The sequence below is a fragment of the Misgurnus anguillicaudatus genome, chromosome 6 (genome assembly GCF_027580225.2).
Source record: "Misgurnus anguillicaudatus chromosome 6, ASM2758022v2, whole genome shotgun sequence".
Lineage (NCBI taxonomy): Eukaryota > Metazoa > Chordata > Actinopteri > Cypriniformes > Cobitidae > Misgurnus > Misgurnus anguillicaudatus.
The window spans coordinates 21,960,001-21,973,562 of NC_073342.2; the positions used below are offsets into that span (position 1 = coordinate 21,960,001).

General features: G+C 36.6%; 2 protein-coding genes across 3 annotated transcripts in view; both read right to left on the reverse strand.

The window, feature by feature from the left end:
- The window catches only part of nfybb (nuclear transcription factor Y, beta b), a 9,812-nt gene extending 5,126 nt beyond the window's left edge, over window positions 1–4,686 (reverse strand). The window contains exons 1-4 of one of the 2 annotated variants that reach the window (XM_055191606.2): window positions 4,523–4,686; window positions 808–901; window positions 594–724; window positions 156–353 (exon numbers count right to left, since the gene is read on the reverse strand). In XM_055191606.2, the coding sequence (XP_055047581.1) occupies window positions 156–353; window positions 594–724; window positions 808–901 (423 nt within the window). In that variant the 5' untranslated portion in view covers window positions 4,523–4,686. Of the gene's footprint in view, window positions 1–155; window positions 354–593; window positions 725–807; window positions 902–4,332; window positions 4,449–4,522 lie in introns of those variants that run through there. The other variant, XM_055191607.2, reaches the window with a different exon arrangement.
- Window positions 4,687–5,278: 592 nt separating this feature from the next.
- slc41a2a (solute carrier family 41 member 2a) lies at window positions 5,279–13,412 on the reverse strand. Its single transcript, XM_055191603.2, has 11 exons — window positions 13,158–13,412; window positions 11,052–11,650; window positions 10,852–10,959; window positions 10,309–10,380; window positions 10,092–10,236; window positions 7,701–7,847; window positions 7,402–7,549; window positions 7,239–7,318; window positions 6,350–6,481; window positions 6,122–6,270; window positions 5,279–5,769 (listed from the first exon to the last, which is right to left on the reverse strand). The coding sequence occupies exons 2-11, from the start codon at window positions 11,355–11,357 to the stop codon at window positions 5,608–5,610; spliced, it is 1,449 nt and encodes a 482-aa protein (XP_055047578.2). The 5' UTR covers window positions 11,358–11,650; window positions 13,158–13,412; the 3' UTR covers window positions 5,279–5,607.
- Between the last annotated feature and the right edge of the window lie 150 nt (window positions 13,413–13,562).

Below are 13,562 nucleotides of genomic sequence, written 5' to 3' on the forward strand. Positions count from 1 at the left end.
TATAAATACAATTGAATTGAATTGTTGGTGAGTAAATTATTTGGATTTTTTTAAAGATAATGGACTAATCCTTTAAGGATTATATGAGCGTGCCTTTATTCTCACATAAAGCTATAGCTTATATTACACTCAGTATATAACATTAATAACAATACCTCTCTGAACTTCTGCAGGTAGAGCTTAAGAGGTTCCACATACATGTCGAAACCCAATGTGGACATTGCAAACAGGATGTCTTCACCATTTATGGTCTTGCGCTTCTCCTGGTGGCACCTTTCGCTGGCTTCTGAAGTGATGAAGCTGATGAACTCACTAACACACTCCTGTACACACTCCTTGGCATCCTTTGCTATCTTTGAAATAGGAGGAAAACACAGCACACTTTGGTAATTTTATACCAGACAATGATTTATCTTTAAATAATGAGAGATGGTTCTGCTATTCTCATTATTATTAAAGGGATAGTTCACCCAAAAATACAAATTCTGCCATCATTTACTCACCATCAAGTGTTACAAATTTCTTTGTTTAAATGCTATTTAATGTATATTCCTATTAAATAACATTTAATAGAGTCTTTAAAAACAACGTACTTTTCCTGTTTGGGGAATTGCGTTCTTCATGATTCGCGCAACGTTAGCGATGGGGAGATAAATGTCTTGTTCCCTTAGGTTGTCTTTACTTCCATTGCCATCCTCATGGTCGAGTCCCTCATCGCCTTCATCTCAAAATGAAAATAACACGAACACATAAATCTCTGTGGATAAACCTAGCTCAATACCTTTATGCAATAATCAAATTACTTACCATCCGGACCTTGGAGAACAAAGTGACCACCAGCCATGTATTCTCCTGTTATGCCAAGTTGGGAGGCATCTGTGGTTGATCCGTCTCCGTCCATCTAAAATGAAAATTAATCTACATATCAATGCTTCATCCACAGCCTGGTGTACTTATCAAAGGTTATTTACAGAGATTCTGTTTGAAACAGCAATATTGAGCATCATAATCAAGTGATGCCCATATATACTAAGTAAGGAGCAGGAGCATACTACCCTAGGCTTTTAAATAGAGCCATTTTGTTGCCCCTTTATGTGCAATTATGCAGAATATTAATTAACATAGTTGCTGTAGTGGTAAAAAGTCTTGAAGTAAAGGTTACAGGTTCCAAACAAAAATGACTTTATTCCACTCGAGCGAAACTAAGTCAGATAATCAAAAACATATCAGCATGTATTCAAAGATCATCTTCTGACCTGCTAGCATCTGGCTCCTTTCTTTACACAGTTCACATCAAACACTTCTTATCTGTGATGACGTATACTCTTTGTTTATTATTTTTCTTATTCTGGACCTGCCAGTTATTTATTACTTTAGTGTTTCCCTCTCTAATCTTGTCGAAAGCACAGCTGGGTTCTTTTTAAGGTGGAGGTGGAGATGTAATCCAACACAAAAGGGCTTTTCACGCTGCGCTTAACCCAGAGTTATCTTCGTTCTAAACCCTGCTTTTAACCCTATGTTAAGGATCATTTCACACTTGAAATTTAGAAGTGGGGTTATCCCTGAAATTAACCCAGGGTTATGAAACCCTGCTCGGTGCCAAACGCATGCAGTGTGAAACGAAACAGGAGCCGTTTCTCAATACCAAGTACGCCAAACTCGGACTTGTGTCCTTCGTAGTTCGAACTTGCAAGTTCAGACTCGGAAGAACAAACTCCTGACGCGAAATGCATTCTGGTAAACTTCGCTGTCATAAGTCCACACAAGTCTCCTCTGATGCATCCTCGATAAAATGGGTGGATCAAGAACACATCCGGGGATTTTATGTGAACTTGGGCTTGATGCGAACTTTGAATTGGAACAGTACTTGGGCCGCGACTGATGACGTTTCACAAGTCCACAAGATTGCAAGTACAGACAAGAACGCATATTGAGAAACGGCTAGGGTTAGAATGTTATGACCCCAATTAAACACAGCTAAAGCAGCTAATCAAGGTGTTCAGTGTTGCTTGATAATTACAGACAGGTGTGTAGGAGCAAGGTTAGAGACTCCTGACTCAGGGTTTAGGAATGCACAGTGTGAAACATCAAATTATGAATACCCAGGGTTATCCTTTAATCCCTGGTTAAGTATGAACAGTGTGAAACAAATAACCCAGGATTCCTGGTATTAGAACAACTCGGGATTAACTCTTTCCAGTGTGAAAAGCTCTATATTGAACTATGGATGAGGAAAAAGGGGTTAGGAAAGGCCCAGGTTCGAAAAAAAAGATGAGGAGAAGTGTGCAAAAGGTAAAAGAATGCATGCTGCTTTGTCATCTTATTATGAGTATAACATATATAATTAAAGGGACACTCCACTATTTTTGAAAATATGCTCATTTTGCAGCTCCCCTAGAGTTAAGGGCTCGTTATAGTCGTGCGTAGGTCCCGTGTCGGTTTTCATTTATAGTTTTGCGTCGTCCTCCGCGTCGACGTGCAAACACACGCGCAAACCGCTGGTAGGCAGTATCCATGCGTGTAACCACAGTAGCAGTGCGACCGCCAGAGAAGAAGAAGCTTGGCAAGTTAACCCACAACGAGAAGAAACAGCAACTTGTTGTGTAGGATTTGAGAAGACCAGCAATGATGGAAGTAAATAAACAGTGACTTTTGTTGCAGTTCGAGTTAAATCACTCCTCAACTTGGCTCATCTTTGTTTTCACCGTCGCAAACGGAAATACCTATGATGCAGTTTTTTTACCTGACGGGAGGGGTACTGGTGGACCAATCACAGCCCTTGCGGTCCCGCGTAGAACTGACGCGCTGTTAAAATTTCAGGCTACGCAGAGCTACGCAAAGGCTACGGAGCTACGGCGTAGAACTTACGCACGACTATAAATCGGGCTTTACTGTGGGTTCACACAAGACGCGTTTGAGGCGTCAAATCCGCGTCTACCGCACGTAGTTGGACGCTTGAACATTTTGATTGTACTCACCTCATTCACACGTGAAAGCCGCGCATGAAATTCTAGTCATCGAGACATTCACGCGGAAATTTGCGTCATGGGAGGGGCTTCTGCCACTCCGCTCACTTCCTGTAATCACAGGAACACAGCGCGTTTTTCCACCAAAGTTCAGATTTTTTTTAACTCGTGTGTTTCCTGCAGCAACGCTTAATCCAGGTGATCTAGACGCGCGAATGAGGCGGAATCCCATCTACCGCACCACGCTAAACGCCTTATTTGCACCGCGAGAACTCCAGATGCGCGTCAACGCATCTTTACATTAAAATCGCCCGCGCTTGGTGCCTCTACCGCAGCTGATGTGAACGCAGCATTAAACATTTGATTTTTACCATTTGGGAATCCATTCAGCCGATCTCCGGGTCTGCCGGTACCACTTTTAGCATAGCTTAACACGCTCAAAAATAGAGTTTTGATATTTTTCCTATTTAAATCTGGACTTATCTGTAGTTATAAACTGTACAAAGACCGACAGAAAATAAAAAATTGTGATTTTCTAGGCCGATATGCTATGCGTCAATACTGTGACTAAAAATGTGAAAGAAATTACAGAATTTAACCAGTATATTTACAGAAACATTGTGATTTTAATTGTTTAAAAATCTCTGCATCCCTATTTCGATCTCAGAAATGGCCCCAATTGAGTTTGAGACCCCCATTATATAGCATTTATCACTGACAGGGTGCACCTTATTGTATATATTAAGGTAAGCCTGTTCATTTGATAGTGATTTCATTTTTTTTTTTTTTTTGCATAAAGGTTACTTAACTTTTTTATTTTAAATACAATATATAGTTTTAAATGTGGTTTCATAGACTTGACAAATACATTTTTTCAACGGTTTGTTTTTGGTATGCTACAGACATCCAATTTGGGCATTCTTGGCAGTTTTTCCTGAGGCCTTTTTAATATGCATATCGTTATCGGATTTATTCCTAATCGACCAAAATTAAGAAGTCAGACATATCGTCCACCCCTAACTTTATAGTACAAGTGTATCATATCAATAAATCAATTAAACCCAGCAAAAACTACCAAACAGCATATCTGGATGTGTTTGGTGAACATTTTTTTTTTTTAAATTGTACATATTGTTGACATACCACAATGATTAATTCAATGACAATGATAAATTAAACAACTCGTTTAGCTATCATGCTGCTAGCAATGAGAGGTAAGGTTAAACATTAAAGACAAACTGGATTTATCCATTAAACTATTTTCGCTTAAAGAGTTACACCCCGTTATTATCAGTCATAAATGTGTGAAATCCCACGAGGAAGGAACGTGCTAACAAGCAAAAGCAAACAGCGCAAATGCACGTACTAGTAAACAAAGGGCCGCGCGCTTTGTTAAGCTTGTAACAGTACTGTAACAACACTGAGCTGTTTTCCGTTCCGCGCGCCTAATTTCTCATTCACCCTACCAACTAATAATAAAAGAGTCGCGCGCGGAGATTTCCATTTGGTGTAACGCAATATTGGTTAGCAATCATTGGCCGGAGCCGCACACTAACCTGCGATGAAGCCCTGGTTGGTTCTCGTTTCAGTTCGGCCGTGTGGTTGGACAGAAAATGGCTGCAGGAGAGCCAGTCCCTGTGCAGGTCTCAACTCTGATACTGTGGACAGACCGCGCTCAGCCACCAGGTGGCTGTAGATAGTTGTTTCTAAAGCAATAATAGGCGTGGTCGACTTTATGCGGCGTTGCGCAAAACAAGTGCCTTATGGTATCAAAGTATCGCGAGATGGATTCCACAGCGGCGCCTTAAAATGCTCTCGCGATACTGTGATGTCAGATCGTGCTCATTCTGCGCAGTGCCGTATAAAGTCGAACATGCTTATACATTTTTTGGGAGCTAATTTACTGCCTATAATGCCACATTAGTGTAACATATTTCTAGTTGGTGACATTTTTTATATGTTTAAATCATACATGTAAAAAATCCCACTATATATTAAACTTGCATAGGCTATTGTGTGGACCCTAACTATATAGCTACAGTTTAAACTCTTTCATTAGAAAACAACATTTTAAAAATCTTATTGTTTAAAAAGCATGCCAGTGTGAGACCTCAAGAAGATGTTTGATTAAATGCCAAGACAACATTTCTACAAATAAACACAGTCAAAAGTTATCATCAGCATCAAGCTGGATGATTTGAGACTTGTTTTTAGTCCTGCAGGTTGCTTTATTTATTACTGCGGTGCAATGTATGGTATGTCAAAAAAAGTAAATTTAAGAGCACCTGTAACACATTTACACATAATGGGAGTGGACAACAACACTTCTTTATGTAGAAATGGTCACATGACTTGGAAGTACAAAAACCTATTGTCTCATGGTACAGCCAGCATATTGTGAATGTTTTTTTTTTTTACATTTTAAGGTCAATGTGGAATTGTTTGTTAAAAACTATGTCAAAAGCTGTCCACAAATATTCAGTTAGATGCACTGTGGTGAGAAATGCCAAAAATGTAGACCAGCAACATCATGATTCATGTCTCAGTACACTGAGTGGTTTTATGAATTAGATAAAATCTATTTTAGGAACTTACAGCTTTCTAGAACACAGATAATGTTCTTTATCACCAATACCAGCATTTATGTAACCAATGACATGAGATAAATACATAGTGTCAGAAAGGCAGTGCCCAGCAGATCTCCCAGAGCTGTCAGATAAGGGATAGAGAAGCTGTCAGGATCCCTGCCGAACTTCCACAAGCAGTGAACCATCACATCAGCTATGCACAGCAGTAGTGAAACCTGTGTGGAATAAGATTGGGAAAAGGTTTATGATGAAAGCATGACCAAATAAGCAATACGTAACAAAGGACCCTGTCCGATACTTTCTATAAGAAGGTATTGCCTGTTAGCTTCAAATTGCATGTTGTTGAAGGTGACAGGGCATTGCTATGTGGTAACTAGGGTGCTCTGGTAGCATTTTTAGGGTTGTTGTCAATGCAAATTTATGTAATTTCTTTACCTATTTTGATTTCACTAAATAGCACTTAGAATAATAAGAAGAAACACAATTTGAGAAATTACTCTTGCACAAAGGATCCGAATCAACCCCAAAAATGGGCAGTGATATAAAAACAGTGATATTTTCACTTACCTGTGTAAAAGCTGCAACCAAATAGAAAGATATAAAGACAGGAGTGGGTGGACTTTGACTCCCTTCTATTAGGTAAATGGTGTAGATGAAAATCAGATGACCTGGGATGGCCAATGCGAGCAGCACCTGTGCTGATCTTCCATTCGGGCCTGCCAGTAACACAGTGAAACTAGTGATCTCAAAATAACTTAAATTATTTATTAAAGTAGGCGTAAAAAACAATTCTACCTTTGGCACAAAAGCTGTGACCGGGGCAGTAACATCCTTTAGCATCGTCTGGAAGCTCACCTAGAGTACACTGAAAATGCAGATAGGTACCTATTCGACTGGCCTGGATGGAAACCAGGTTACCACCAACACCTTAAAAAGAGGTAAGTGATATTGGAAAGTGTGCAAAAAAGTTGAAATAAGTTTTCACATTGTTTTCACTTAAAGGGATATTCCTTTTTTTTTTTTTAAATATGCTCATTTTCCAGCTCCCCTAGAGTTAAACATTTGATTCTTACAGTTTTGGAATCCATTTAGCTGATCTCCGGGTCTGGTGCTAGCACTTTTAGCATAGCTTAGCACAATCCATTGAATCTTATTAGACCATTAGCATTGCGCTAAAAATTAACCAAAGAGTTTTGATATTTTTCCTATTTAAAACTTGACTCTTCTGTAGTTACATCGTGTACTAAGACCGACAGAAAATTAAAAGTTGTGGATTTTCTAGGCAGATATGGCTAGGACTATACTCTCATTCTGGCGTAATAATCAAGGACTTTGCATAGAAAATCTTATCTTATAAGCTTATAATTTTCTGTCGGTCTTAGTACACAATGTAACTACAGAAGAGTCAAGTTTTAAATAGGAAAAATATTAAAACTCTTTGGTTATTTTTTAGCGCGATGCTAATGGTCTAATCAGATTCAATGGATTGTGCTAAGCTATGATAAAAGTGCTAGCGCCAGACCCGGAGATCAGCTGAATGGATTTCAAAATGATAAGAATCAAATGTTTAACTCTAGGGGAGCTGGAAAATGAGCATATTTTCAAAAAAAAAAAAAAAAAAAAAAAAAAAGGGGGAATATCCCTTTAAACCCAGAGTGAGTTTTTAAATCTTTGTTTGACGTACCATTTATAACAGGTGTGTACACCACAATTCTCTCAAGGTTCGGATCAGTAATGGTTTTGTCCAGAATCAGTCCTCCAAGACTGAAAATATAAAATAAAAGAGGAGACATGTCTTATAGTTTGCTATGGATGTAATGATGAAGTGAGATGATGTTTGTATTTACCTGCTGATCACAAGAGCTGTTATTATTGGCTCCCAGCCGGTACGCAGCAGTTTGCGACTCACAGGATGCCGAAATGAAATGATTACCCACAGTGGTGTCAGACACAAAAAAGAGATACACACCAGGTAGGAAATATATGGGTAAGGCTCTACAAACAAGAAAAAAGAAGACATGTAACACAATGGGGAAAGATAAAAGGTAAAAGTAAATAACCAAATAACAAACTGTGGACCACCCACGAATCCTAAAATGTGAAACTAGTTTTTGATCAGATCAGAATGTTAACAAAAACTTCTCACCCATGCAATAATAGAAGCCTTGACCGATGATGGCAAGAAGTCCCAATGTGATGAGGTCTCCAAAACTGGCTGCGAGGGGCGTGGCTATGTTGTCTGGGTTAATGCCGACCTTTTTTGATCCAATAATCACACCAACTATTAAGACCCCTAAAAAACAATACATTTCGTGTATATAATAGATGCATTTGAATCTTTGTGACCTAGTCTGTGAAAACCCAGCTAAAGTATTTTTTGTTTAATTTACAAGAACATTCAGTGAATATTTAACCTTGATATCTTTAATATTAGTAAGGTAATGTCAAAGATTGAAATCAATGTGAAATCAAACCTTTTTGCTCTTAAAATCTGAATTTGATTATGAGACTGGATTTCACATAACATATGGTTTTCAATATTACACAAAATGTTGTATTAATGCAACGACAAACAAGTTTGATGCTAAACAACCTTGCTTGCTATCACAACAAAATTGATCCTATTAATCAATTATAATAATAATCTCATGCTAAATGCTGATAATATGGGCTATTTGACCTGAGGATATATTTGGCCCATGTGTTTGGACACATAGAAAATGAGTTTGCACGCTTAAGATCACAAGCCATGAGTTATTCAAGTGACAAGTCTGATCTCATGATCAAGACCCTCTCTTCCGACCTCCTGATTTGATGCAACAACAAAGGTGGCTTAGAATGTAAAACTGTATTTACCTAGGCATAGATGAATAATATGAGATCTATACATGATAATGACATATGTGTGAGCCTCAAACACAATGGTTTCCTTCATCTTATGTGAACCTCGTGCATGCAATAGGCCGCTGGAAACAGGCCGATCTCAACAAAACACCAACTATGACATTACAGTTGCGATGTACGCCCCCAACATTAAATTACACATTAAATTAAGTACAATGTTGTTACAATGCTAAAAACAAAGTTGTGACTGTTTTTTCTGTGACACTGTCACGTTTTTCCGCAGTTTTACGTGATCGCATCATGTATTTCTGTTTACGTGTCATTGTCACGTATTGGTTACTCAACTGTTTTGTCCTATTTTCAAACCATTGTCGCTTCGGTTTAGGGTTAGATTTACATAAAATGACATCCTTACCCAAACCCAACTCTAACCCTAACGCCAGGCGACAATGGTTTAAAATTCAGAAAATATGTAAAAAAATAAATCCGAAAAAATTGTATAAACCAATACTTAAAGGTGACATAGAATGATTGAACGGAGTATTTATCCTTGTTCTGTGATGTGACATGTTGACAAAAAAATTTTTGTTTGGGTCTGTAATGCCTTAGAAGCTTCCTAAAAACCTCTCTCAGATAGCTCTATTAGGGTGGGGGATTTTAAACAAGTGGTTTTGCACCTATTTGGCTCCCCTTACTGGCTTAACTTGCAATCTCATTACTGATTGGCTGACTTTGCTGCCACTCAAAAAATTATTTTAAAGTGGAGGGGCAGTTAGATGCCTGTGATGTCATAAGCATCAGTTTTTCAGATTGGGCTGTTTTCTGGCTAGCATTTCTAAAAGAGGAATTTCTATGAGACTGAGATGTTTAGCATGTTTAGCACTTTTTGTATGTTTGTGAATGTGGGTAGACTACCATTATTCAACAAAGACAAGGTAAAAATACACGTCTGAATCCGAACTTTACTTCCGGTTTCAAGCCGTGTATTAATGGTCTGACTAGTTGCTAAACTGATCTCTTGAACAAATGCCTTGTCGAAAATAACGAATGTTTTGGTTTCCTAGTTAATCTATGTGTTGGTTTTTTGTTTGTTATATAAGTAAACTACCTTTAAAGAACTTTGGTGTTATTTATTCTTAGCGGAGTTTACTGGAAGTTACGTGCGGACCACGACCGCCACTTGTTTATGTTGTTACTGCTGAAACCGTCTATAGGTACATAATTTTGTGATACAGGGTCGCAACATTACATTTTGCAGGTCAATACTGAAAAACAAACTTACCACTTAGAAACGTCAATTAACAATCTCCAAAAAATTGATTATTCCTCAAATTCTGTATCTTTGTCTGATACAGGCTCAAACATAAGGTCTGCTTACACACACACAGAGCCACTGAAGGAGCTGCTCTAAGAAACAGCCAATCAGAGCAGAGCTCAACATTATTATTTATGACCCTTTCAAATAAGGTAATAATACACCATTTAATTCCATTTAGGGTTGTAAATGGACATGTAAAACCATCTCTGGATAATTTTTGCACTTACTAAAGTTAAATACCTTCTATGTAGATATTAGATAACAATTTAACATATTATTTCAATGCATTCTTTGGCACCTTTAAATTTTAAAATCATATTTTTACATATTATACATGCTTCAAGACTTCTTTAAAGATATAGGTTGAATGCAAACCTTGCAACAGTGATGACGTGAATGCAGTCACTACACTGCAACAGCAAAGCAATGCTACATGGTTTATGAGAATCTCGTCCAGTAGGATCCATCCAAGACCTGAAGCTACCAGTGCAGCGATAAAGCCCAGGACAGTTGCTTGTAGCTGTCAGGACAAATAAAGGATCATTTCATTGAACTTCATTGAACCAGATGAATATAAAATAAGAGAATTAACCTGCTTAAGGGCAAGATTTCCCACAATCAGGTTCCACTTTTCACTTGAAGAGGTCATTCTGCCAACATTCACCTGCAATACAATTATTCAGAAAGTGTTATTTATTTACAGCATGGGATATAAACAATCCAAAGAAAATACATGATGCATAAAATTGTGTGTTTATAACCAGGTTTTAAACAGCTATACTCAAACTGTACAAAAGTAAACCATGAGGGCACTTTTTTGCAATGCACTAAAAAAACAAGGGAAAGACCACAGGATAAATGCTTTAATAAGGTCAAAGACAAATGCAACATTCAATGCATAAAAAGTTGATTTGGGTTTTGACCAGCATATGTTGGGTTAAGCTGGTAAAATAGCCCTCAACAGACATACCAGGGGTGTTGTTAAGCTGGAGAAGATAAGCCACTTATCTTTTCCAACCCTATCAACGCCTCTTTCATGTAATTTGTTTAAATGCACCCCAGTAAAAGGACTTTTACAAGCTAACCACCATAAACTGGACATTAGCACACATTTAAGTAACATCTTTGATCTTACTGCAGTGGATAGTCTTGATGCCAGTGTCATCTCTAGGTTGCCCTTTAGACCAAGCAGAGGTGGGACCAGGATGAAGATCTCAGTCACATTTAGAAAGACATCCCAGTGCTGTCTCACAAACACAAAGAGGATCCATTGACAATGATTACTTCATCCAGATCTACCCAAACCCCATCATCTCCCTCCTACAGTATACTCACCTGCACAAGTTCAAGTAACGTCCCCGCCATCACTGTTCCAAAACCCGCGAGGAGGCACGGAACCAAAATCTGTAGGACCATAGCTCCGACCGACTCACTCGGCATCTCAGGACGAATATCCAGTGGTTCATCCGGTATCATGGTTGCAGAGGTTGAAAATGTCCCATAGACTGCATTGGGCACCAGGGGATCTAAGTCTGAAAACTCTCTTTTTGTGTTACTGATAGAATGGGTGAAGCTAGATGGGCTGCTTTTAGACATAAAGTGATTCCCATGTTTTGTTTTGCCTTCCTTTAAAGATGCCATTTAGCCTTGTTAAATACTTATACACCGATGTGAAAATTATTAATTTAAAGTGTAAACTTGCTTGCATTAAAGGTGTAACGGAGGATTTTCTCGAATTTTAGAAAAGAACAGCCTTCTCCACTTTTTAAAAAAATGCAATTTCGCAAGACCCCTGATTGACAACTAGGAAAACCATTAGTCTTGATTATCCACCCGGAAAAAGAAAATCCTCCGCAATACCTTTAAGTGAAATGTACACATTAGTCTAAGATGATGTGTTTTTCTTATTTGGTGGTTCTTGCTTGGCATTTCCCCTGAAAGCAGAAACAGTGTTACAAACATTAGAGTACAGTGATTTGTTGTTAAATGTGAACCTGAAAGCTATTATAATAAACTCTATTAGCAAGTGCTTTATTTATAATTAAATACTGATAGTATTACATTAGTTTCTAATTGCTCCTCAGTGGTAGAGAATTGCATTAGCAGTGCTAAAGGTGATTGGTTAGAACCCAGAGAACAAATATACTGATAAAAAAATGCATACCTTGTAATAGACTGTAAAAGTCCCTTTAGATAACAGTGTTTAACAAATGCGATAAAATTCTTTTAACTAGGGATGCATAACGATTAATCGCGATTAATCTATAGCAGAATAAAAGTTTTTGTGTCATCATCATATATGTGTGTGAACTGTGTATAATAATTATGTATATATAAACATGGACACATGCATGTATAATTTTAAGAAAAAAATTATATATTTAGTATTTATATATATATATATATATATATATATAATAAAAATTATACATAAATATACAAATATATATAAATATATGCATGCATGTTTGTGCATTTATCTATACAAAGTTATTATACACAGTTCACATACCTATATGATGTAAACAAAAACTTTTATTCTGCTATAGATTAATTGTGATTAATTTCTATTTAATTCAGATTCAACAAAAGCTGGTAGATCAAGCAGAAAATTGTTAAAGAATAAAATAATAAAAATAACAATAATTTTAGCATAAAACACTTGTTAAAATGAATTTAATGTTTTTCTTTATGAGATCTGATAAAAATGCATAAAATAGTGTATACAATACAAAACAAAGAATGTTGTATAGAAGTATTCACATTAAATAAATATTAAATTAGAAACACACGCAAAAAAAGTAGGGCTGTCAAAAGATTAATCGCATACAAAATAAAAGTTTGTGTTATAATATATTTGTGTGTGTACTCTGTGTAATTATCATGTATATATAAATACACACATACATGTATACTTTTAAGAAAAATATATATGTGTATATTTTGGTATTTATATTTAATATAGATATATAAAAATCGAAATATATATTTACATGCATGTAAATGTTTCTTAAATACATAAATGCATGTGTTTGTATTTATATACTAAATAATTACACACAGTAAGTTACATACTTTTATTTTGTATGCGATTAATCGCGATTCGTTTTTGTCATAAAAAAGATAAAACATATAGCAATATATAAATAAAGTATAAATTTCACACATTTATTAAGAATATTCCAGCATTCAAATATAGAAGTAGTTATAAAAGTAATTTTAAAGGTATAAATAACTTATATAAAAAAAGAGCAGTGCATAAACAGAGCAACATGTCATTCACATGTAGTGTATGATTATTAATTGGCCTAATAACATATTTTATTCAATGTTTAATATAAACTCAGAAATGTCAATTTTACCAAAATGCATCATTAGTGAAAATACATTCGATTATAAGTTAACAATTTTAACAATTGCTTTAAAAAAAGTAAACCTTACCCATAAGCAAAGCCTTTATCGTTCTCTTCATTGGGCGCTCTGCACACCCTGCAGCTAAGGTTCACATGACAGCACTGAAGTCAACCGGCCGCCGACCAGCAGTCACTAAAACGTATATTGTGAAATACTTACTGCCCATTAGCTCATTTCACATATAGATTTCATTTGGAAACAATTCAAAGGATTGTATTAGGCTTGGTATTTGAGGAAACAGTTGCTCCATAGTGAAGTTTGTCTGCTGTTATCGCCGTCCTTTGGACAGGGCGAGAAATGTGAATCGATTGTGTTCTTACTGATCAAATAAAAACTCGCATTGCGACGATTACAAAAACAGCCTTTAGAATTATTATTTTTTTCGAAAAAAAAAAAATCTTTTAATTGAAACAAATTAGTCTTTCTTCAAAT

What these genes read in the sequence shown, in the direction of transcription:
- slc41a2a (XM_055191603.2), bottom strand. Translation starts at nt 11,357, where the DNA reads ATGGCATCTTTAAAGGAAGGCAAAACAAAACATGGGAATCACTTTATG. An exon ending in GAAATCTTGCCCTTAAGCAG is followed by an intron (nt 10,237 to 10,308) that starts GTTAATTCTCTT and finishes TTGTCCTGACAG; the next exon opens with CTACAAGCAACTGTCCTGGG. An exon ending in ACAGCTCTTGTGATCAGCAG is followed by an intron (nt 7,319 to 7,401) that starts GTAAATACAAAC and finishes TTATATTTTCAG; the next exon opens with TCTTGGAGGACTGATTCTGG.